The 26492-nt window shown below is 44.7% G+C and overlaps 1 protein-coding gene across 1 annotated transcript in view; it reads left to right on the forward strand.

Annotated features, from left to right (window-relative positions):
• Positions 1-26492, forward strand: part of LOC145341129 (mediator of RNA polymerase II transcription subunit 12-like protein) — a 564757-nt gene that overhangs the window by 122707 nt on the left and 415558 nt on the right. The window contains 5 exon segments of the mRNA XM_080186002.1: positions 5297-5433; positions 10670-10804; positions 11571-11697; positions 16558-16790; positions 21773-21877. Of these exon segments, the coding sequence (XP_080042128.1) occupies positions 5297-5433; positions 10670-10804; positions 11571-11697; positions 16558-16790; positions 21773-21877 (737 nt within the window).

Below are 26492 nucleotides of genomic sequence, written 5' to 3' on the forward strand. Positions count from 1 at the left end.
AAAAGTGTGTTAAAAAATCATGGACCATGTTCAGCAAAAGTACAGCTTGGTTTCTTCAGACATTATAATCCATTGGGCCTTCCATTGGGAAGCATTTTCCCAGGGTGGAAGAGTCAATTACCAGGGGGCATAGGTTTAAGGTGCGAGGGGCAAGTTTTAAAAGAGATGTACGAGGCAGATTTGTTTACACAGAGAGTGGCGGGTGCCTGGGACTCATTGCTGGGGGAGGTAGTGGAAGTGGATACGATAGTGACTTTTAAGGGGCGTCTTGACAAGTACATGAATGAGATGGGAATAGAGGGATGTGGTCCCCGGAAGTGTAGGGGGGTTTTAGTTCAGTCAGGTCGGTGCAGGCTTGGAGGGCTGAAGGCCTGTTTCTGTGCTGTAATTTTCTTTGTTCTGACGTGGCCAGCTCCTTGAACGAACAACAAAATAGCCCCACTCCTTTGTTCTTTCTACGTAGTTCTGCAATTGTCTCTTTTTCCTAGTATTTATTTAATTCCCTTTTCTAAGTTCCTTTCAGATCAGAACCCGCTCTATTTCTTTTTAAACTTATCAATTGCTTTAAATCTGTGTCCACTGCTTATTGATTTTCCTGTATGTGGCATCAGTTTCTCCACATTTACTGTTATTGAGTCCTTTCACAATGATTTTGATTTGATTTAATATTGTCACATGTATTAGCATACAGTGAGAAGTATTGGTTGTTGCATGCCACACAGACAAAGCATACCGTTCATAGAGAAAGAAACAAGAGAATGCAGAAGGTAGTGTTCCAGTCATAGCCAGGATGTAGAGAAAGATCAACTTAATATAGTATACTGGGGGGAAGCAGTGGCCTAGTGGTAGTATCACTAGACTATTAATCCAGAAACTCAGCTAATGTTCTGGGGACCCGGGTTCAAATCCTGCCATGGCAGATGGTGGAATTTGAGTTCAGTTTTTAAAAATCTGGAGTTAAGAATCTACTGATGACCGTGAAACTATTGTCGATTGTCGGAAAAACCCACCTGGTGCACTAATGTCCTTTTGGGAAGGAAATCTGCCATCCTTACCTGGCCTGGCCTACATGTGACTCCAGAGCCGCAGCAGTGCGGTTAACTCTCAACTGCCTTCTGTCAACTAGAGATGGGTAGTAAATGCTGGCCCAGCCAGTGAAGCTCATGTTCCATGTATGAATAAAAAAAAATAAGGTAGGCCTATTCAAAAGTCTAATGGCAGCAGGGAAGAAGCTGTTCTGGAGTTGGCTGGTACGTGTCCTCAGACTGAAGATGGAAGAGAGAATGTCCGGGGTGCGTGGGGTCTTTAATTTTGCTGGCTGCTTTGCCGAGGCAACGGAAAGTGTAGACAGATCTGGTTTGCGTGATGTATTTGTTACCAAATATTAACCATTTTAAAGAAGCTTTTTTTCCCCACTTTACAGCCATCAACTTGGCAACTCAAAAAAATGCACATCTGATGTCCAGCCACCACGTTCCACAGCGCCGCAGTTAAAACGAGTATTGAAAGCAGTCATTTAAAAACAAGATCCCAGCAAGAATTCATGACTCTTCGTTCGTGACCTTTCGTAGTTTCTTGCCAGACTCCTGTGTTAAATTCTCCCCTTTAGCCTTCTCGGCTTCGGGTTATTTTTTTGCTTTTCAAAAAGAAAGACGCTTTTCCTGTCCTCTTTGTTTGTGTCGCCTTTTTTTTTTGTACTGTTTCAAACGTCAAGCGCAGGCGACAGAATTAAAATGGCAGGTAAAAGCAAAGCATTGCGGCTGCTGGAAATCTGCAATGAATTGAAGTAGCAGTTTGGTGCAACTGCTCAAACTGGCCCTGTCAGCAGACTGAATTAATACAAAGAATTGACAGTCCCACTGTAAGACCTTGAAGTTAAAAACATCTCTGCTGATGTGTTAATTCAACCCGTTGACCCCCCCCCCCCCGTAAGGCTCAGCGATTATTTCCAGTCACTGGCTTAGGCCCTTGCCATTTAAATCATTTTTTTTGTGCATTGTTGCAATCAACGAAACCAGTAAGAAACTTAAAAGAATGCACAGAACCCTCAAATCTATTGAAATGAATAGGTGTGTGTGTCAGAATGGAGGTGTTTGACACGCAGTGTAGAGGCTTGACAGGATGTGATATTGTCATGCGTTGGAAAAGCTAAACCACCGACTGACATCAGGCGCATGAGTCAGGAACCAAGGGGGCAAATGAGCTACGTAACCTCAGATTTGTAAGGGCGTATGCAATTGCTTGCAAATGCTCTCCATCTCTGAAGTGAACAGTATTGCTACACTACAGAAGCAAAATACCGCGAGCGCCGCAAATCAGGATTTTTAATGGAAAACGCAGGGATGCTGAGCAGGATGTGCAGCCTTCGTGGAGCGGGGGGGGGGGGGGGGGGTGGGGCGGGGGGGGAGAGGCAGGGAGGGAGGGGGAGATTGAGGGGGCAGAGGAAAGGGTGAGAGAGGGGAAGAGGGAGGTGGGGAGGGAGAGAGGAAAGGATAAGAGGCAGAGAGGGAAGGAGAAAGAGGGGAGGGGAGAGAGGTTGGAAGAGAGTGAGGAAGAGGCACGGAGAGGGAGGGAAAGGGAGGGGAGAGAGGGAGAAGGGATAGTTAACATTTCACTGCGCCCAGTGAAATTTGTAAAATTTGTTTCCCAAGCGTGTAAAAATCATAAGGAATAGAAGCAGAGTAGGGCTTAGAGTTTAAAAGTTTTTTTTAAGTTTATTAGTCACAGTTGGGCTTACATTAGCACTGCAATGAAGTTACTGTGAAAACCTCCTAGTCGCCACAATCCAGCGCCTGTTCAGGTACATTGAGGGAGAATTTAGCATGGCCAATGCACCTAACCAGCACATCTTTCGGACTGTGGGAGGAAACCAGAGTACCTGAAGGAAACCCATGCAGACACGGGGAGAATGTGCAAATTCCGCACAGACAGTGACCCAAGCCGGGAATTGAACCCAAGTCCCTGGCGCTGTGAGGCAGCAATGCTGACCACTCTGCCGCCGTTTTGGTCCCTCGAGCCCGCTCCACCATTCAATAGACTCATGATCTGACTGTGGCCTTTCCCCACTTTCCTGCCTGCTCCTCATTATCCTTAAATTCTTCATCAATCTAAAATCTAACTCAGCTTTGAACGTATGCAATGCCCCAGCCTCCACTGCTCTCTGTGGAAGAGAATTACAAAGATTGATGACCTAAGTGAAGAAATTCCTCTTCCGTATTAAAAGGGAAGCTCCTTATATTTAAACTCTGCCCCTTAGTTCTAGATTCATCCATGAGAGGAAATGCCTACCCTGTCAATCCCCCTCAGAATCTTAAAGCCCAAAGTGCGCAGCCTTTCCTCAGAAGACAACCCCGTCATCCTGGGAATCAAACGAGTGAATCTTCTCTGAACAGCTTCCAATGCAGTTATGTCCTGCAGGTGGCACAGTGGTTAGCACTGCTGTCTCACAGCACCCGGGACCTGGGTTCGATTCCCGGTTTGGGTCAGTGTCTGTGCGGAGTTTGCATGTTCTCCCCGTGTCCGTGTTGGTTCCCTCTGGGTGCTCTGGTTTCCTCCCACAGCCTGAAAGATGTACTGGTTAGGTGTATTGACCATGCTAAATTATTCCTCAGTGTACCCGAACAGGCGCTGGGGTGTGGCAACTTGGGGATTTTCACAGTAACTTCATTACAGTATTAATGTGAGCCTACTTGTGAAAATAACAAATAAACCGTAAGTCCCTTCTTAAGAGATCAGAATGGTACACAGCACTCCAGGGGTTCAACCTCACCAATGTTCTATACAGTTGTAGTAAGACTTCTGTACTTTTATATACAGTAAGTAGTCTCACGACACCAGGTTAAAGTCCAACAGGTTTATTTGGTAGCACAAGCTTTCAGAGCTTTGCCCCTTCGTCAGATGCAATGCTCCGACGGCACGTGCTACCAAATAAACCTGTTGGACTTTAACCTGGTGTTGTGAGACTTTGTACCATGCTTATCCCAGCCCAACGCTGGCAACTCCACAACATGCCTATTTTCATGTAAGCATTGAAATAAAAGTAAAATACTTCAAATGCTGGAATCTGAAACAAAAATAGAAAATGTTGGAAAACTCAGCTGGTCTGGCAGCATCTGTGGTGAGAGAAAAGAGTTAACAGTTTGGGAGTGATTTTTCCAAAGAGTTTCTAGGTGTCATAACTGTGTGAAAATGGCAGTCCTCCATGCTGGTGTTTTGGGCAAGCTTGGGATTGCAATCTTCCAGCACTGGTAGGGTGGGAAGGGAGAGGCTAAATAAGTCGATGAAGCCAGCTTCAGATGTCATTGTGGAGTATGCCCTGATCGGGCATCATAGAATCCCAACAGTGCAGAAGAAGGCCATTCAGCCCATTGAATCTGCACCAATCCCAGACAGGCTCTATTCCCGTAACTCCACACATTTACCCTGGCTAATCCCCTCATACTCGGGCAATTTAGCATGGCCAATCAACTTAACCCGCACATCTTTGAACTTTGATCTGAACTTTGAACCGGGAGACCTACTCCCATGCTAAGCCAAACCCCACCCCAGTCATCAGCGGCATTGCTACCCCTGTACCAAAATGGGCTGCTGGCACCAGGGCAACAGGACCTGTCCAGTGTTTTCCCTAGTAGACCCTTGGCATGTACCCCCAACCCCCTTACCTCCCCCGCCCCCTCCACCTCCACCCTGCATGACCCCTTCCCTTGAAGAGCACCCCCCATCCTGCCTTGCATAGCTTCCTAATTGTGTAGCCACCCATCACCCGTGCATTTCCCCCCGTCATAACCTCACCGACCACCACCACTCATGTAGAGATTACTGGTTTTCTGAAGTCAATTGCAACAAGGATTTCTCTTCGGGGGGAAATTCAGGCTTTGGTTTGTTTAACCAGGCCACCCACCCACTCAACGTCAACCCAAGAGGCAGATATCCAAGGAACTGTGTACAAGTTGAGGGGGCGTCTGTCTGTTTGATGCTGATGATCCCATCAATGGGGTTAAAGGTCTAGGGTGGATTAGTGGGAAGAAAATCCTTTCCGTTGCATTTCCAGCTTTTATTCTCTGCACGGTTTACAATCATTGTTTCCTTCAATAAAGATGACTCTGGTCTTCTTGGGTTGGGTCAGGTAAAATGGTCAAAGCAAAATAGTGAAGAAAGTAGTATCTGTTGTACGAGCCATCTAGTAATATGCACATGGATTTTTTTTTGCAAGAAGTGTACGCTGTGTCATTGTAAACATTTCCTGATAAGATACGATCTAATGTATGTTTTTCCTTTCCGATTGCCATTGCAAAAGGTTTCACAATCAGCAAAGTCTTGCACACGTTGGAAGTACTGGACCGTCACTGCTTTGACAGATCTGATTCCAGCAACTCCCTAGATAGCCTATACCACAAGATCTTTGGGTCAAGCCAGGGCAAGGACAGTCAAGAGGTGAGTGGTAGTGGTGTGATACACATAGAATCATAGAGGTTTACAGCATGGAAACAGGCCCTTTGGCCTAACTTGTCCATGCCGTCCTTTTGTTAGTCCCAATTGCCCGCATTTACCTATATCCCCCTCTACCCATCTTACCCATGTAACTGTATAATGCTTTTTAAAAGACAGAATTGTACCCGCTTTAACTCTGGCAGCTTGTTCCAGACACTCGCCACCCTCTGTGAGAAAATTGCCCCCCTGGACTCTTTTGTATTGCTCCCATCTCACCTTAAACCTATGCCCTCTAGTTTTAGACTCCCCTACCTTTGGGGAAAAGATATTGACTATCTAGCTCATCTATGCTCCTCATTATTTTATAGACCTCTATAAGATCAGCCCTCAACCTCCTACGCTCCTGAGAAAAATGTCCCTTGTATCCATTACGTAGCAATTGTGCCAAGGGCTTATTTTATGTAAAAACATGTGTGGCGTTTAAGGACATTGCTGATTCAATGTAATTAATGCAGTTTGACATAGAAAAAGCTGACGTAACAGATGTTTTGGAGGAAAGCAAAGAAATGGGAAAATCCACTCATTGGAAAGATGTGAAATGTGTGGATAAATGGGAGCTCAAATGATTTAAATATCTCATTCCCTGAAAGCACGAGTAATGATAGAAAAAAAACCATAAAAGGATCTTTTGATTATTTTTGAGTACAGGGATAAAGAAGCGTGATGACATTCTAAAAGATAGTATAAACAATTGTACAGATAATACAGAACCTGAATTTGCTGAGAAGAGAGACATGTTACTGAAGTTTTTCATTTTGCACTCATCAGGACAAATGCAAGGATGCCAAATTTCAAATAATCACAGCAATTTATATTACAAGAGAAAAGGAGTGCTGATTGGTTGGCAAGTCAACTCTGGTTGAGACGTTGTCATGGAGAAAGCATATGGGCCCCCTGGGTAATTCAAAATGATGCAAGCCTTGAACAATATTCCTTTTGTTTGCAGAATACAGGTCCCTGTTTATGAATGTATGTTGGACAGGTCCCTGTTTATTTCAGCTTTCCAACCAGTGCAGATGAGTCACATTGTGAGCTCGACAGGTTATCTTAAGTTGGTTGTTAGTGTAGCAATCAGCACACTCCAGGTTCTTCAGCAAATGCTGCCCAATTGCAAAATCACATCTAACAGTAGATGTTTTGGGTTTGGTGAGCCTGACTGGTTGAGTACAGTCTGTACCCTGTGTATTGCAAATGACTGTAGAAACGTGCCATTTGATTTGATCAGCCAATCATTGAGACTTATGGTTTATGTGCGCAGCATCACATTTAAATCAATAACACGCCATCGCTCGATTGTGTGGCAGGCAGAATGACTTTTTGGGAACGTGAGTTCCTAAATGAATATTTCTCATTGGTATTTACTGTTGAGAAAAACATGGATGTTAGGGAACTTGGGGAAATAAATAGTGATGTCTTGAGGAGTGTAAAGATTACAGAGAACGAGGTGCTGGAAGTCTTAAAGCGCATCAAGATAGATAAATCCCCAGGACCTGATGAAGTGTGTCCCAGGACGTTGTGGGAGGCTAGGGAGGAAATTGCGGGCCCCTTGGGTGAGGTGCCTGAAGATTGGAGAGTGGCAAATGTTGTGTCTTTGTTTAAAAAGGGCTGCAGGGAAAAGACTGGGAATTACAGGCCAGTGAGCCTCACATCTGTGGTGGGTAAATTGTTGGGAGATATTTTGAGAGACAGGATCTATAAGCATTTAGAGACGCAAGGACTGATTAAGGACAGTCAGCATGGCTTTGTGAGTAGAAAATCATGTCTCACAAATTTGATTGAGTTTTTTGAAGGAGTAACCAAGAAAGTAGATGAGGGCAATGCGGTTGATGTTGTCTACGTGGACTTTGACAAGGTACCGCATGGTAGGTTGTTGTATAAGGTTAAATCTCACAGTTTTCAGGGTGAAGTATCCAAATGGATACAAAATTGGCTTCTTGACAGAAGCCAGAGGGTGGTTGTAGAGAGTTATTTTTCAAACTGGAGGCCTGTGACCAGCGGTGTGCCTCAGGGATCAGTGCTGGGTCCACTGTTATTTATCATTTACATTAATGATTTGGATGAGAATACAGGAAGCACGGTTAGTAAGTTTTCAGATCACACTAAGATTGGTGGCACAGTAGACAGTGAAGACAGTTATCTCCAATTGCAACGGGATCTTGATCAGTCGGGCCAGTGGACTGATGAATGGCAGATAGAGTTTAATTTAGATAAATGCGAGGTGATGCATTTTGGTAGATTGAACCAGGACAGGACTTACTTAGTTAATGGTAGGGTGCTGGGGAGAGTTACAGAAAATAGCTCCTTGAAAGTGGAGTGACAGGTGGACAGAGTGGTGAAGAAGGCATTCGGCATGTTTGGTTTCATCGGTCAGAACATTGAATACAGGAGTTGGAATGTCTTGTTGAAGTTATACATTTAGCATACTGTGTGCAATTCTGGTCACCCTATTACAGAAAGGATATTATTAAACTAGAAAGAGTGCAGAAAAAATTTACTAGGATACTACTGGGACTTGATGGATTGAGTTATAAGGAGAGGCTGGATAGATTGGGACATTTTTCTCTGGAGCGTAGGAGGCTGAGGGCTGACCTTATAGAGGGCTGTAAAATAACGAGGGGCACAGATCAGCTAGATAGTCAATATCTTTTCCCAAAGATAGGGGAGTCTAAAATTAGAGGACATAGGTTTAAGGTGAGAGGGGAGAGATCCAAAAGTGTCCGGAGGGGCAATTTTTTCACACAGAGGGTGGTGAGTGTCTGGAACAAGCTGCCGGAGGTAATAGTAGAGGTGGGTACAATTTTGTCTTTTAAAAAGCATTTAGATAGTCACATGGGTAAGATGGGTATAGAGGGATATGGGGCAAATGCAGGCAATTGGGATTAGCTTACGTGTTTCAAAAAAAAGGGTGATGTGGACAAGTTGGGCAGAAAGGCTTGTTTCCATGCTGTAAACCTCTATGACTCTATGAATGACAGCAGCATCTGCAAGGGTAGAAAATGCCACTCACATTGTCATTGCGTGAAAGCACATGCTTAACCTATTATTCAAATTTTGGGATGACAGGAGCGGTATTTCATAGGCTGGCGTAAGAGTGCAAACGTTTGAAAAAATGTCACCAGTCATCCCAACGCATTCTGTTTGCAGCAGCCGGAACCCCGCCTTCAGTGGAAGTGAGTGAACGGGGACCGTGTAAACCATTGCACAAAATAATGGCCAGATTTGAACTGGCAACTTTCTGACTTAAAGGTGAGCACGTTCGAGTGAACTCAGCTCACGTAAAGGCATGGCACAGAAATATGGCGGACTGGGAAGATCACGGTCAAATAACATAGAACGGGGCCGTTTGGCCCATTGTACCCATGCTGGCCCATTAGCTCCTGTCCCCCGCTCTTGCCCCATAGCCTTGGGGGTTTGCTGTATGCAAATTGGCTTCTACAGTTCTTTACATTACAACAATGATGACCCTGCTAACATTTGGATTAGAAAGCACTTTCGGACACTTGGGTAATATAGTGCCAGTCCCGCTTTAGGTGGAACATATAATTTAAAAAATCCCCAAAAGCTATTTGAAAAATAATTCTAGGGTGGTGATCTTATATTGTAGGTACAATTATTGAATAAACAATTAAGTTCTAAGATTATTTCTTTAGAGGTATCCCAAAGGAAGAGTTAATTTCGAAATATCAATGTTGGTATACATTGTGATGTTCAGTGTGATGCCACAGAGTTTTCACAGCTCTTTCAGAGGACACCGGCTCGGACTCTGTCCTATACAGGGGATATCTGATGCCTGTCATCAGGGAAAACAACAGCTCTTTAACTGTTGCAATTGAAGGAACTTCCATGTGACATTCAGGGCAAGATTTTTGTTCCAGTGTGCCATTTCCACTCGGGATGAATTTTGGTTTGGGAACCTGGAAATGCTGGTGGGTGGGATTCCTGAGGGAGATTTTGGAGGGAGTGGCCAACAAAATGGCTGCCACCAGGAGCCTGGTCCAATTAAAGATGGTGGATGGGCACTTGAGTCTGAGGGCTGATAGGAAACCATCCAGCACTAAAAGCCTGACAGCTCCATAGTCAGAGCTGAACGTTGCTGAAGTGTTTAAGATGGTGCAAGGGAGCCTCCATTCTGGGTAGCTGGCTGAAAACTGGGATATCGGGGACTGAAATGATTCGAGTTGTCGGAAAGGACGTGTGAAAGCCCTCCATGGTGACAGCACTATCAAGAGTTGAGGCGTTCCCCAATTGAATGGAGTTTCCATTCCTGATGGCTATCTGGCCTGTTGCTGGGAGGCTGTCTCTGTTCCTCAAACAGCCCATGGACTCAACAAGGACCCCTGAGACTAGTAAAAAAAAATCCAGGTGATGTCGCCAGAGTGCTCTTAATTATGTTCATTAGATAACCAGCCCCTGCCTTAACCCCGCTTCCCAATGGGACTTCTCTCCTGTTTTTTAGGTCTACTGGCTTCATGGGCTCATAAAAATTCTGCTGTGCGTAGAATTGGTGTAAACCGGGGAGTATAATTTAGAATTAAATCATATATAGAACCTGCCGTAAGGAGAGTGGAAGAATGATTGGTTGCAGGATTAGAAAATCCAATAGCAAAAGTACAATAGATTCATTTCATTTTCTTTAAAACTCCCACACAAATTCTGAAAGAATGAGACTCCACACTTTTAAAATTAAATTTTGTGGGTCATGGACTCTTTAATTATGACTTTTGCTGTTTTAGGAGAGAAAAACACCTACACAGGAACTCGGAGGTAAAGTCACAATGACTTATCATGGCGTAATAACAAGAATAAATTAGTAGGATGTCATTCTATACCACACAATGTGGAATGGTGTTTATAGTCAAAAAATATATTTTCTAACAGTGGCTGCGATGGTGTGGGGGGTTTGGGTAAAATGCTCATTGGAGAATCGTTGTAGATGTAATGGGGCAAATGGCCTCCTTTACCATATCAATTCTGTGAATTGACCAGTGTAAGCATTTCTGAAGAGCAATTGTTGACAATTTGTCATCCTTTCTCTTTCCAACTCCCCCTGCACAAACCCCCACTCCCCGCCCCTGACCCAGTCTTCTTCTAACCCACCCATACCACGAGCTACTTGTGTCATTGGAGTTGCAAGCAACCGACATGTCTCATTCTTTTCATTTCTTTCCCCTGCCTACAGCAAATTGCACCTAATGACGAGGCAGTCGTGACATTACTGTGTGAGTGGGCAGTGAGTTGCAAGCGGTGTGGGAAACACAGAGCTATGGCAGTAGCAAAACTCCTGGAGAAGAGGCAGGCTGAAATTGAGGCTGAGGTTAGTAACAAGTCTGAAACTTGGAGAGAAGAAAGTTAGATATCCTCTCTGCACCACTGTTGCTACTCTATTTGACAACATTTCAAGCCTCCTTAAACCTCAAGGGAATATATATATGTTTGTTGAGAACCAGTCTCCCACTAAATATTTGTCCTTTGAATGTGAGGGGTACGAGTGTTTAATATCCAACACTAGGTATTTTTGGTGGCACCTTGACACAGTGGTTAGCACTGCTGCCTCACAGCACCAGGGACCCGGGTTCGATACCGGCCTTGGGTCGCTGTCTGTGCGGAGTTGTGCGTTCTCCAAGAGACCGCGTGGATTTCCCCTGGGTGCTCCGGTTTCCTCTCACGGTCCAAAGATGTGCAGGTTTGGTTAATTGGCCATGCTAAACTGCCCCTGCTGTCAGGGGGGATTAGCTGGGGTTATGTAAATATGTGGGGTTACAGAACCTGGGTGGGATTATGATCGGTGCAGACTCAATGGGCTGAATGGCCTCCTTCTGCGGTATAGGGATTCTTTGGATTTGATCTCAAACGTTAACAGAATCACCAGAAATCTTTTTTATTTTTCACACCAACTATCCGTACGGATTTTCTGCACCTTGTATGAAATGAAAATGCAGCACGTAAAATAATAATTGCAGAGCATGTTTTATATCAACTTAGGTAGTTGCTAGGCAAAACTACTACTTAGTTAGTTTCAGTTTTACAAAATGCAGTATACAAATCCTGTCTATTCAGATGCTAATGTGTTTTCTTTGTAGCGATGTGGAGAGTCAGAAGTCTTGGATGAAAAGGAATCGATTTCCTCTGTGTCACTCACCGGCTCGAGTCTTCCTGTATTTCAGAACATCCTCCTTAGGTTCCTGGATACTCAAGCTCCCGTATTAAGTATGTATTGACTATTACCTCTCTCATTCTCATTTATCTCTACACAGTCTGCAGCTTAGAGAAAGGGAGAATTTGTGTCCACCACACAACCAAAGTTGTTCTACAACAGAGTGCTGGGAGAAGTGGACTGCCCTGGATTGATTCTTCCTCCATGTGGGTAAAGGGCTGGAATTTCATAGAATCGTGGAATCCCTACAGTACAGAAGGAGGCCATTTGGCCCATCGTGTCTGCACCGACCACAATCCCACCCATGCCCTACCCCTGTGACCCCTCATATTCACCTTGCTAATCCCTCTAAACGAGGCATCCTGGGACACTAAGGGGCAATTCAACAAGGCCAACCCTGCACATTTTTGAACTGTCGGAGGAAACCAGAGCATCCAGAGGAAACTCACACAGGCACAAGGAGAACGTGCAAACTCCGCACAGGCAATGACCCAGGCCGGGAATCGAACCCATGTCCCTGGCGCTGTGAAGCTAACCACTGTGCCACCATGCTCTCGGGTTGGTGATTGACAGAAGCCCTGGAGAATTTGAATAAAGGAAAAGAAACTAATTTAGAACATAGAACACTACAGCACAAACAGGGCCTTCGGCCCACTAGTTGCGCCAATCACTTCTATACCTACTAAGCCATAGACCTATCTATAACCCCCAATTTACTCTACTTATTCATGGTTTCTCCAAAAGCCATAGTCCAAGATTGAAAAAGCCCAAAGGAAATTCAGGGCTCCAGTCTTCTCTGGACAAGCCCTACTTGACCAGTCTCACTGGGACCGGGAATTTAACATGGGGAAGGATCATGACTGTGATCTTCGTTTTTAACCATTTTGTAGCCATTTTGTATGCTTTTATACTCCGTGCAATCATGCTGGAAAAATAATATTACTCAAGTAAAAGCTTCTTGTGAATTAGGCTCTGGGGCATCAATAACTTCAAATCACCGAGGTTTGTCCTCATTCTGAAGCTGTTCATTCCCATTTTCTAATTGGGTTTTGAGCACAAGATCTACACCAGCTGTTGTACGCATAATTTAATTTAAACAGTGTTCCATGCTTTGTTTAGAATCGTAGAGGTTTACGCATGGAAACAGGCCCTTCAGCCCGGTTTGCCCATGCCGTCATCTTTTTTTAAACCCCTAAGCTAATCCCAATTGCCCGCATTTGGCTCATATCCCTCTATATCCATCTTAACCATAGAACATAGAACATAGAACATTACAGCGCAGAACAGGCCCTTCGGCCCACGATGTTGCGCCGACCAGTTACAAAAACAATGACCCACTAGCCTATACCAATCCCTTTTCGTCCATAAACCTATCCACAGATCTGTTAAATGCCCCCAAACTAGGCGCATTTACAACTGCAGCAGGCAGGGCATTCCAATCCCTCACCACCCGCTGGGTAAAGAACCTACCCCTGACATCCGTCCTGTAGCTACCCCCCCTTAATTTAAAGCCATGCCCCATCGTGCTAGCTTTCTCCATCCGAGGAAAAAGGCTATCACTGTCCACCCTATCTAAACCTCTAATCATCATATATGTTTCAATAAGATCCCCTCTTAGCCGCCTTCTTTCCAACGAAAACAACCCTAAATCCCTCAGTCTCTCCTCATAGGACCTCCCCTCCATACCAGGCAACATCCTAGTAAACCTCCTCTGCAACCTCTCCAAAGCCTCCACATCCTTCCTGTAATGTGGGGACCAGAACTGCACACAGTACTCCAAGTGCGGCCGCACCAGAGTAGTGTACAGTTGCAACATGACGCTGCGACTCCTAAATTCAATCCCCCTACCAATAAACGCCAAGACACCGTACGCCTTCTTAACAACCTTATCTACTTGATTCCCAACTTTCAGGGATCTATGTACACATACACCTAGATCCCTCTGTTCATCCACACAACCATGTAACAGTCTAAATGTTTTTTAAAAGACAAAATTGGACCCGCCTCTACTACTACCTCTGGCAGCTTGTTCCAGACACTCACCATCCTCTGCATTCCTTGATCGAACACGGGAATGCAGTGGTATAGTGGGATTGTCAGTGGACTAGTAATTTAGGAGACAGGTGAATGCTATGGGGACCCAGGCCCAAATCTCATCATGGCAGATGGTGAAATTTGAATTCAATAAAAATTTGGAATTAAAAGTCTAATAATGGCCATGAAACCATTGTCAAGTGTCATAAAAACTGATCTGGTCATTAATGTACTTTAGGAAAGGAAATTTGCTGTCCTTACCAAGTCTGGCCTTCATGCAAGTCCAGAACCATAGAATTCCTACAGTACAGAAGGCCCGTCTGTAACCCCACACACTTACCATGGCTAATCCACCTTACCTACACAGCAATGGGGTTGATTCTTAAATGACCTAGCAAGTCACTCAGGGCAATCAATGCTGGCTCAGCCAGTGACACCTACACCCTATGATAGTATTAATAAAATTCAGGAGGACGAGAGGTGCACACACACATCCTTTGGGAAATCTGCTTTTTTTCATAATGGAAGCAAAATATTGAGGATGTGAAATTACTGGAAACTAATTATCCAGTGTGAAATGTTAATTTTGTTTCTCTCCACATTGCTACATGGTTTGCTAGGGTTTACAATTACTTTCTGTACCTCATGCAGTTTCACCTGGCAGAGATGCTTGTTCCAGGGTTGCTGCATTTGGAACTCTGCCCCAGTGTTAATTGGTGCCAACATGGTTTCTTCCAGTTGCTGTGTCTTATTCTCTGACTCTCTGACAACCTTTGCTGAACAGTGGACTTTGAGTTGCATCAACTCTAATTCTGTTATTTATTTGATTATTCATTTCTATATCCATAGAATCCCTGCAGTGCAGGAGGTCGTCATTCGGCTCATTGTGTCTGCATTGACACTGAAAGGGGGTTGTATCTAGACCCATCCCTCCCCCCACCATATTCCTCCAATCCCGCGTATTTGCCATGGTCAGTCCACCCAACTTGCGCATCTTTGAGCTGCGGCAAGAAACTGGAGCGCCCAGAGAAAACTTGCGTGGACACTGGTAGAACTTGCAAACTTCACACAGACAGTGACCCAAGGCTGGGATCATATCCGGGTCCCTGGCGCTGGGAGGCAGCAGTGTTAACCACTGTATCGCGCATGTTTCTACTGCTGTTCTTCCCTGTTTGGGAAAGGTAAAATGCTGAGTTCAACTTCCCACTCCTACTCTGACCTCCCCTGTCCTTGATCTCCCGAACTCTTCCATTGAAGCTCAGTGCAAGCTTAAGGCACAGCAATTTGTCTTTTGATGATGCTCTTTACAGCTTTTTAGCCTCAATATTTTCGATTATGGTCACTGTTTCCTTGTTTCCTGACCAGATGACTGGTCCTAGTTTTGCTGTTACCGTTTACTCCTCTTTGAGGTTCATCTGCTGTTTCTTGACCGTGAAAAACCACGTGAAGACCAGTGATCTGCGAAGATTGGATCCCGTCACCAACCAATTTGCTTTTGTTACTTAAACCCTCCTGTTTTCCATCCTATTTTGGAACCTCCCTTTATTCATTTCTTCCATGCCCATCTTTTTCTCTGGCACTGTACCTGCTTAAAATCCTATTCATTTTCAAATTTCCTCCTCTGATGAAAAGTCATTGAACTCAAACTGCCACTCAGCGATTGGGGTGGGGACAGGCAACTCCTTTTCACCAACTAACTAGATCGCTAAACTTATAACTGAAAAAAACCCAGGCAAAGTAGATTTACCACTTATCTCTTTAATTATCACACTGCTCCAAATTATCAAGTTTCAGTCCCACACTGGCTACCTCACTCGGGCTGTCTCCCACTTCACGTGCGGCCAGCTTACTGAGAGTGTGCTTGTGCCTCTCTTATATATCTTTTACACAGAGGGTGGTGGGTGCCAGAAACTCACTGCCAGGGGAGGTGGTGGAGGCAGAAATTCTAATGACTTTTAAGGGCTGTCTTGACAAATACATGAGTAGGATGGGGGTAGAGGAATATGGTCCCCGGAAGGGTAGGGGGGTTAAAGTTTATTTATGAGTCACAAGTAAGCCTTATATTAACACTGCAATGAAGTTACTGTGAAATTCCCCTAGTCACCACAGCCTGTTTGGGTCAATGCATCTAACCAGCACTTCTTTCAGAATGTGGGAGAAAATCGGAGCACCTGGAAGAAATTCACGCAGACACAGGGCGAGCTTGCAAAATCCACACAGACAGTGCCCCAAGCTGAGAATCGAACCTGGGTCCCTGACGCTGTGAAGTAGCAGTGCTAACCACTGTGCTACTGCGCCACCCCTTACCTCCAAAACGTGATATAACATTTGTACCATGCCGTACGAAAGTTGAAAAATGTTTGAGTTCAAATGGGCAACATAGTTGGTGCAGGCTTGGAGGGCCGAAGGGCCTGTTAAAGTGCTGTAATTTTCTTTGCTCTTTGAAACAATAGCTGGAATTTTACCATGCTGACTGCCTTGGGCATAGGAGCCGGCAGGGGGCAGACCATGGAAAGGTCCATTGATGTTGGGCAGGATTTTACTGTTTCGGGACGAGCGAGGCCATAAAACCCCAGCCAATAACCCTGTTCCCCACTCCACAGATGCTGCCTGATGTACTGAATATTTCCATCATTTTGCGTTCTTGTTTCAGTTTCCCAGCATCCACGGAATTTTGCTTTTATTAAACTGTTGGGTACGAGTGGCGTTCCAAAACTACAAGGATTGGAAAATGCCAAAGTTGGAAGAGTTTGTGTGGTTCGTGTTTGTTGTACTCGGGTTACATGGTTGAATTTTTTTAATGATGTTTCATTGACATACCTGCTGTTGCATGGAGAGTTTGAGTACGCATCCTTTGTGTTTGTGTCTATATGCACTAGCTGATCTTAACAACGAGAATGAGAAAGCAGAGTTTGTGAATCTTGTGCTGCTGTTTTGTGAGTTCATCCGCCACGACGTATTCTCGCACGATGCGTACATGTGCACGCTCATATCCCGTGGGGACCTCACCTCCGTCACCACAGCAGCAAGGCCTCGATCGCCGACTGTGGATAATTCCGAGGAGCACTACTCAAAGGAGCATGATGACAGCCTTCATGGTACAAAGCTGGAGGTAAGGTCTAACTCCTTGTAGTTGGTGGACTGGCTGGAAGTCATAATGACATGAAAATGCCCATTTAAAAAATCTATTTGTATGTGGCTGTGCTCCTGATGCCTTTTCTCATGTTAACTGCCTTATCATCCAGTGATTTCCAATTAGTCAACTCCTTGTGATGAGGTCTGTGTACTTCAACTAGGACCGAGCCAATGAATGACTGTCTTAGAGTCACAGAGGTTTACAGCACGGAAACAGACCCTTCAGCCCAACTTGTCCATGCTGCTCTTTTTTTTAAACCCCTAAGCTAATCCCAATTGCCCGCTTTTGGCCCATATCCCTCTATACCCATTGTACCCATGTAACTGTCTAAATGCTTTTTAAAAGACAAAATTGTACTTGCCTCTACTACGATCCCTGGTAGCTTGTTACAGACACTTACCACCCTCTTATGTGAAAAAATTGCTCCTTTGGATACTTTTGTATCTCTCCCTTCTCACCTTAAACCTATGTCCTCTAGTTTTAGACTCCCTACCTTTTGGGAAAAGATATTGACTATCTAGCTGATTTTGCCCCTCATTATTTTGTAGGCCTCAATAAGATCACCCCTCAGCTTCCTACGGTCTAGAGAAAAAAGTCCCAATCTATCCAACCTCTCCTTATAACTCAAACCATCAAGTCCTGGTAGCACCCTAGTAAATCTTTTCTGCACTCTTTCTAGTTTAATAATATCCTTTCTATAAAAGGGTGACCAGAACTGTACACAGTATTTGAAATGTGGCCGTACCAATGTCTTGTACAACTTCAACGAGATGCCCCAACTCCTGTATTTACTGGATTGGAATGACTGGAATCATAGAATCCTTATAGTGCAGAAGGAGGCCATTTGGTCCATCGAGTCTGCACCAACAACAATCCCACCCAGCTCCTAACCCTGTAACCCCACGTATTTCCCCTGGAGGTGCGTCTGCAATTCAGTGGAGATTGTAGGCTCAATTTAATAATGGCATGATTTAGCAGTCAGTGAGAGTTTGATGAGAGTAGCATAAGTGTCCTGTTGATTTATATCTACATAAGAACATAAGAACATAAGAAATAGGAGCAGGAGTAGGCCATCTGGCCCTTTGAGCCTGCCCCGCCATTCAATAAGATCATGGCTGATCTGTCGTGGCTCAGTTCCACATTCCCGCCCTCTCCCCATAACCCTTAATCCCCTCTCTTATCAAAAACCCATCAACCCGCGTCTTAAAAATATTTAGCGAGGTAGCCTCCACCACCTCAACGGGCAGAGATTCACCACCCTTTGAGTGAAGAAGTTCTTCTTTTGTTTGGCACACATTTATGGGATGTCTCCATGTTGGGATGCGCTGAGAACAGGGAACCTTGACGTGACTTTGGGTGGGATTTACCAGCACCCCCTTGCTGATGGATTTTGTCCGGTCCTGCTGAAGTTGTTGGCTCACTGTACCCACTGTGGTGGGGCCCACCAAGCTAAGGCCAGAGAGTCCCAGCCTTTGGGTTGTTATGATGTAAGAGACAGGAGCACATGCTTCTTCGCCTTTGGTACTTCATCAGTATCTCTTTCTTTTCTAAGTAATACACCGTATATTGGTGGTGTTCCCTCTGCCACACAGACATCACCCGAAGCTGGAATTTAACCCGGGTCCTGGCACTGTAGACGACAGCGCTAACCACTGTGCCACCCCTTGGTTCAGGGAAGAAGGCTTTTACTTTTTTGGTACCCTTGAACAACTATTCCTTCATTGTAGCTGGGCTAAAGTCCTGGAATTCACCACCAGACATCATTGTGGTAGCATCATTATTATAAGAACTAGTGTCATAAGAAGGTCCACCACGACCACCAGCTTGCACTGTAAAGGGTAAATGATAAATTGCCCTATTTGAAAATAAGTAAATTTTATCAAGCAATGATCTGTTTGTACAGCATTGTGTGAATCTTCTGAGAGGCATTGACAGGGAAGATGCTGGGAGGATGAATCCAGAGAAATCTAGAACTAGAGAGTCCTAGGTAAGTTCGAGATGAGGAGGAACTTCATCTCTTGGGGAGTTGTTAGTCTTTGGAATTCTCTTCCAGACAGAGCAGTGGAGGCTGGGCCAATGAATATATTCAAGGCTGAGTTAGATGCAGACATGGTGGGCCAAATGGCCTCCTCCTGTGCCGTAACAATCCTGTGATTCTTTTTACTGGATCAGTGCAGTATGGTGGGAGAGGGCATTGTTTAATTGTTTGGACAGCAGAACCAGGAAAGTTGCCTGCACTTTATCAACTGGTTTTCCAAACACCTTCCCTAATTGAATTGACTCCTTTTCATGGCATCAACAAACCGTGAGGGCAGGTTGCTGAAATAAATGACTGAATCTGTCAATTTGCTAGATTTGGCTAGGCTTCCATTATCAGTTGCATTTTTTATGCAGTAGGTTTGAATAGAAATTACAGAAGCAGTCCGTCTTTTTGCATTTGCTGGCAAAGTTATTGATGGCACAAGTTGAATGTGAAAAAAAAATCCACAGATAAATTTTATAAGGTTCACATCTCAAGTTGACCCTAGTCTGTTTATATGTGAAATTAACCACTAGACAGACAGTTCAGCAATAAAATGAACTGGTCCCACAAGTAACAATGTGACATGACATTAGTGATGTTGGCTTAAGGGTGAAGAGGGACGAGGATACCAGGGAAGTTGCCCTTTCTCCTCTTCTAAAGGTGCCGTGAGGTTTTTTTCATCCCGCTAAGCGAGTACACAGTCCTTAATCTCACCCGAAAGATGGTGTGTTTCTCTCTCAATGCTGGACAGTCAGCTTAGTTTATGTGCTGAAGCCAGTGACTGGGGACTGAGTGCTGCTACGGCCGACACTGTGACTACATGTGACGACAATTCAGATGTAATTGATTAGCTGTAAAGCACTTTGTGAAAGTGCTGAGGCAATGAAAAGCCCTAAATAAACGCCCAGTCACTCTTCCAGTAGCCTGCCCATTATATTGCACTTAATCTCATTGACGAACCAGCATTAACAAATTTCACACTAATGGAGGGGTAGGAGTTTTCCTATTGAATTCAACTGAGTCAAGTGTGCTACTCCCAGCCTCTGCAAACCGCTAACTTACGATCAGTAAGGGCCTTTATTGAAAATGGAACTTCTGTAGACAGATTAGAATGTGCTCTTGATAATTCTCTTATGGAACATTGAAAATATAGAGTGTTTAATTACAGCATCAATAGTGATTGAATGGTGATGTTCAGGTGATCCTTCTCCCAGGGTAGGGCTTGGTTTTTTACAAGCTGCCTATCGTTTTAAATTTTTAAAATTTGTTGGCCATGCAATCTGCAAAATGCATTGCAGAATTTTCAAAACGGCTTTTCTATAAAAGAATTGGTGTGTGTTTTCCTTCACTAGTTTCATTCTGGCTGGCAGTGCTGTGTGTTTTATTATATTATGGTGAACCTTTCGCAAGAACATAAGAACAAGGAGTAGGCCATCTGACCCCTCGAACCTGCTCCGCCATTCAATAAGATCATGGCTGATCTTTTCGTGGACTCAGCTCCACTTACCTGCCCCCTCACCATAACCCATAATTCCTTTACTGTTCAAAAATCTACCTATCCTTGCCTTGAAAACATTCAATGAGGTAGCCTCAACTGCTTCACTGGGCAGGGAATTCCACAGATTCACAACCCTGTGTGTGAAGAAGTTCTTCCTCAACTCAGTCCTAAAAATTCATCATGATAGCAATCAAATAAAATACGTTCTCTGGGAGATATTATTGAGTCACTTGCAGAATACTATTTCTCGTCTTGATGCTACAGAAATTTTGACCTGAAGAATGAAATAGTCTTCATAAGAATGAAGAATGGTCTCCCACCAGGATTTGGGTAAAATATCACCAATTTGGGTAGGGTTGGGGGTAGGGGCATGAGGGGGGAGGAGGAAATCTAATTCGTTTTTTTTCAAGTATAAGCATTCTTTTAAAAATAATATATTTTCCTTTGTTCTGAAAAAATGATATAAATAATTCTTCGACAGATTGTAATAATTTTAAGATGTCTGCAAAACATTGGAGGGAACTTTATGTGGAGGTGCTGCTCCTGCGTCCTGGGTTTTACGTCAGGGTTGGACTGCTTGGCAGGCTTGCCATTCAGTGTTTTTATAGCCGTCAGCACCCTCAGTTGACTCAGAGTGAGACTTGCGCCACCATCTGGAAGGAGGTCTTGTCTCCAGGAACCACTGGCCATTCAAATGGCTGGTATGTCTCTGGTCCCAGCAATGGCACCGGGTGCGGTGGTCTCTGCTCTGACTGCAGAGTGAAGAGGAGCCGGGTTTCTGGATGCCCTGTGAGGCCCTTGGGGGTTCCACTGAGGCCTGGTTGGCAGGCTTGGGTGAAGGGACACAGGTTGGGGGTGACTATCTAGACTGGGAGTCCCTGTTGGTCAGGGTGTCAGAAAAGGGGAGATCACCTCCACTCCTCCAAAGCTGGCGCCAAGACGTCATGTTTCGCTTGATAGATTTTGCCACATGGCTGGGGCACCCTCTGATAATTGTGAGGTATTGGTGGTGGGAGGGAGACTATTATTTGGCCAGTTAAGGACCTCAATTAGACATTTTAAACTCTCCCCTGCCCCACCCAGGTGGAGATGGGCAGGTGTTGAGTGTGAGGTTTATGCCTTGGTGTCAAATTCCACCCATTGTATGGGCACTACTGTCAGTAAACCGACTTTTTCTCCTGGGTTCTGCTAGGTATTTGTGAACTTGTGAAAACCGAGCTGCATCGGAGAGAGGAAAGAAAATCAGGATCCCGAGTGTGAAAGGGGAGTGAAAACGGGGAGTGTATTAGATAATAATCACCCTCTGTGTGCTATGTTTATAATGCAAAGACCTTTCTCAGGCAACAGGAACTAAAATTAATGCTGTCCATGCAAATTGTTTTTCTAAATGGATCTTTTGTCTGAGTGCTTTGACCAAAAGTAATTTTCTAATTTTAGGATCAGGGACTTGGAGAGCACATGGATATGGATTCAGGACCGGCAAATTTATTTGATGAAGTGGACAAGAGTGACTTTAAAGCAGACTTTGGACCCGAATTTGCGGTAGGTTGAAAACCCTTGTTCTGAAACGCTTTGTCTTCTTTCCACCACCGTCATCGTTTCGAAGAGCGAGGTTGTGAGATGAAGAATTATCACACTCTCTGAAGCGCCTGGGATGTGTTCTGGATATCTGAATTTACAGGGGAGAACTCTAGTTCATATAGTCATAGAACCCTTGTTGTTTGTCATTTTCATAAATGACCTGGATGAGGAAGTGGAGGGATGGGTAAGTAAGTTCGCTGATGACACAAAGGTCGGTGGTGTTGTGGATGATCTGGAAGGATGGCAAAAGTTGCAGCAGGACATAGATAGGATGCAGGACTGGGCGGAGAAGTGGCAGATGGACTTCAACGCGGATAAATGTGTAGTCGTCCATTTTGGCAGAACCAACGGGATGAACGAGTACACTATCAAGGGCAGAAGTCTGAGGAGCAGAAGGATCTTGGGGTCCGGGTCCACAGGACTCTTAAATCGGCCTCGCAGGTGGAGGAGGTGGTCAAGAAGGCGTATGGTGTACTGGCCTTCATTAATCGAGGGATTGAGTTTAGGAGCCGGGAGGTAATGCTGGAACTTTATAAGACCCTTGTCAGGCCTCATTTGGAGTATTGTGCGCAGTTCTGGTCGCCTCACTATAGGAAAGATGTAGAAGCTATTGAAAGGGTGCAGAGGAGATTTACAAGGATGTTGCCTGGACTGGGAGGCATGCCTTATGAAGTTAGGTTGAGGGAGCTGGGACTCTTTTCCCTGGAGAGACGAAGGTTGAGAGGCGACCTGAGAGGAATAGATAGGGTGGACTCTCAGAGGCTATTTCCCCGGGTTGAAATGGTCGCTACGAGAGGACACAGATTTAAGGTGCGGGGAGGGAGGTTCAGAAGTGATGTTAGGGGTAAGTTTTTCACTCAGAGGGTGGTGAGTGAATGGAATCGGCTGCCGTCAGTGGTGGTGGAGGCGAACTCGCTGGGGTCTTTTAAAAGACTTCTGGATGAGTATATGGGGTTTAATGAGATTGAGGGTTATAGATAGGTCTGTAGGTTGGTAGGTGATGTGATCGGCGCAACTTGTGGGCCGAAGGGCCTGTTTGTGCTGTAGTGTTCTATGTTCTATGTTCTATGTTCTAACCTCTAGAGTGCAGAAAGAGGCCATTTGGCCCATCAAACCTGGCCCTAACCCCATGTATTTAACTTGTTAATCCCACTGACAGTAAGGGGCAATTTAGCATGGCCAATTGACCTAACCTGCACATCTTTGGACTGTGGGAAGAAACCAGGGCACCTGGAGGAAACGCATGTAGACAGGGGGAGAAAGTGTGAACTCCACACAGATAATGATCCAAGGCCGGAATTGAACCTGAGTCCCAGCTGCTGCGAGTGCTAACCACAGATTCAACCACGGTGCAAAGAAGAAAAACAAAAAAGTTCATACTTGGCCTGCTGCCACAGAGTAGAGGATCCATTTCTTGTCCTCAGTTTAGCTGATTTAGTGAGGAAATGAAAGAATAATGTTAACCAGAATCATGAGTGCTTCTTTAATGTGTGATGAGAATAACTTAACCACTGAGTTTACAAAAAGAGCTAAAACATTAAGCAATCAGAGATTTTACCCTCCCCTCTCAAAAGAATATGGTACATTTCCAACTACTGATTATGTTCTGCAAGGAATTTAGCTGTAAATTTTCTCTCTGTGTTTAGAAATGAGTTTCCTAAATCATTGCACAATTGGAATTTCTAGTCAAGTGCATTATTTCCAATTTTACAAAAGAAAAAGCACTTCAGTTGAACTTGTGACTGTAAATTTATTTAAAATGAGACCAATCCAACTGAAAGCAGAACAATATTGATCAGAATGTTTAAGTGCGAACTATTGAACTTTGTCATGTCTGATTGCAGAAGACAATGAAGAAAGTTCCTTGTATTGATGCTAAAGTGTAGCTTAATTGAGCGGCTACCTGGTTTGCTCCTGGTGCTCCGGTTTCTTCCCATGGTCCGAAAGACGTGCTGGTTAGGTGCATTGGCCATGCTGAATTCTCCCTCAGTGTACCCGAACAGGCGCCGCAATGTGACGATTCGGGGATTTTCACAGTAACTTCCCCTTTTCTATTTCACATCTTGTACCTGATTTGACTTTGAACTAAGTATGTAGTCTTGGGTGGCACACTGGTTAGCGCTCATAGCACCAGGGACCCCAGGTTCAATTCCGTCTCGGGTCACTGTCTGTGCGGAGTTTGCACATTCTCCCCATGTCTGTGTGGGTTTCCTCTGCATGCTCCGGTTTCCTCCTGCAGTCGAAAAACGTGCAAGTTAGGTGGATTGCCCATGATAAACTGTCCATTAGTGTCATGGGGATTAGCAGGATAAATATATGGAGTCACAGGGATAGGGCCTGGGTAGGAACATTGTTGGCGCAGGCTCGATGGGCTGAATGGCCTCCTTCTGCACTGTAGGAATTCTATAGTTCTATAATTCTATAATCCATTCAATAGCAATAGACTGGAACTCATTGGGTTAAGTACCCAAAGGCTCGCTATGGGATTTTTCACTTGAACTCGCTGTGGTTCACAATCCATTTTGGCTCAGTGTTCCCCGCAGGGATCTGGAACCTGACTGAATTGCACAACTGACTCTGTGGGCGGGATTTTAAGGCCTTAGTTGGGCGAGATTGTAAATTCCTGCCCGAGGCCAACAGAGATTTTCGTTCTGGGAACTTTGCCCGCCCCAATTCCAGGGCAGGTGAGATGGTAGGTTTTCGGTCAGTATCCCCTCAACCAATCAGATTGAAGAATCCTCAGTCTGAACCAGCACTACATACTGGGTTCGAAGTCAAATCAGGTACAGGATGTGAAACAGAAAAGGGGAAGAAAAATAAAATTGGGACAGAATGGAAAGAATACATTTCCAAAAGAACTACAAAACAATTAATTGGTCACGAGTAGGCTTACATTCACACTGCAATGAAGTTACTGTGAAAATCCCTGAATTGCCATACTCCGGTGTCTGTTTGGGTATACTGAGGGGGAATTTAGCAAGTATTTCAGATGGTGGGAAGAAACCAGAGCACCCAGAGGAAACCCACGCAGGCACGGGGAGAACGTGCAGACTCTGCATAGACAGTGACCCAAGCCAGGAATCAAACCCGGGTCCTTGGCGCAGTGAGGCAGCAGTGCTGACTAACCGCTGTGTCACCATGCTGCTAAATTGTCAATGAATGAGAGTCCACCTTCAAAAGTTAATTTTCAGTGCAGAAGTAGTTGTTTAATGCTAATTAAGACTCATCAAGCTGCTAATAACATACTTAAACTTGGACATAAGAACATAAGAGCTAGGAGCAGGAGTAGGCCAGGAGAAACCCTAACTTTCTCCAGCAGGTTTAGTATGTATCACATCCGTACGGCAGCTGCACAACATGGGTGGGAATTTCTGGCCTCGCTCACCCTGAAACCAGAAAATCCCACCCAAGATCCATGGACCTTTCCATGGTCTGCCCTTCGCCTGTTCCAATTTTCATTGGCAGGCGGGACAGTAAAATTCGCCCCCATGTCTTTCAAAGCTTAATCTCTCAATGACTTGCTGACATTATGAAGCTTCTAGAAGAGCTCAAGGCAACTGTAGGATAGCACGGTGACACAGTGGTTAGCACTGCTGTCTCACAGCACCAGGGATGTGGGTTTATGTCCTGGTTTGGGTCACTGTGTGGAGTTTGCATGTTCTCCCTGTGTCTGCATGTGTTCCCTCCAGGTGCTCTGGTTCCTTCCCACAGTCTGAAACATGTGTTGGTTAGGTGCGTTGGCCATGCTAAATTCTCCCTCAGTATACCCGAACAGGCGCTGGAGCATGGCGACTAGGGGATTTTCACAGTAACTTCGTTGCAGAGTTAATGTAAGCCTACTTGTGACTCTAATATATAAACCTAAATTTTAACTTCCTAATTTCACATCGAGTCTGCACCAACAACAATCCCACCCAGGCCCTATGCCCATAACTCCACACATTGACCCTGCTAATTCACCTGATACTAAGAGTTAATTTAGCATGGCCACTCAACCTAACCTGCACATCTTTGGAGTGTGGGAGGAAACCCATGCAGAAATGGGAGAAATTTCATACTCCACACAGACAGTGACCAGAGCTGGGAATTGAACCTGGGTCCCTGGAGTTGTGAGGCAGCAGTGCTAACCACTGTGCCACCCTCACTGCGCCGGAAGTGGTAGCCCTACTGACACATCAGTAACTGAACACAGAAAGACTTAGACTGGGTTCTGCTTATCGCAGGCAACTGGTATGTTTTGCAACCACCTTCTTTGACAAGTTTTGAAAGGTTTGTTGAACATTAATCAGTCTAGACTTACTTTTGGTCAGGGATGGAGCTGTTTACAGTTATCGGTTTTGCTGGCCTTTTATTATCCACTCATTATTTTGAGGAGGAACCTGTTTTCATATATGTTTGAACTGTTATCCAATCGCAGACCTTTTGGAGGAAATTTGAATTGGTGAAGTTGGTTTCCAGGAAGTGTCAAGTCTGATGTCAATAAATAACGGTTACAATGCATACTTAACTGGTTTTGACAAAACGTCCATTGTACTCAGCTGCAGTATTTTGGAATGTTTCCATGTATTTCCAAAAG

The sequence above is a fragment of the Carcharhinus amblyrhynchos genome, chromosome 3, assembly GCF_965287045.1.
Source record: "Carcharhinus amblyrhynchos chromosome 3, sCarAmb.v2.hapA, whole genome shotgun sequence".
Taxonomy (NCBI): Eukaryota; Metazoa; Chordata; class Chondrichthyes; order Carcharhiniformes; family Carcharhinidae; genus Carcharhinus; species Carcharhinus amblyrhynchos.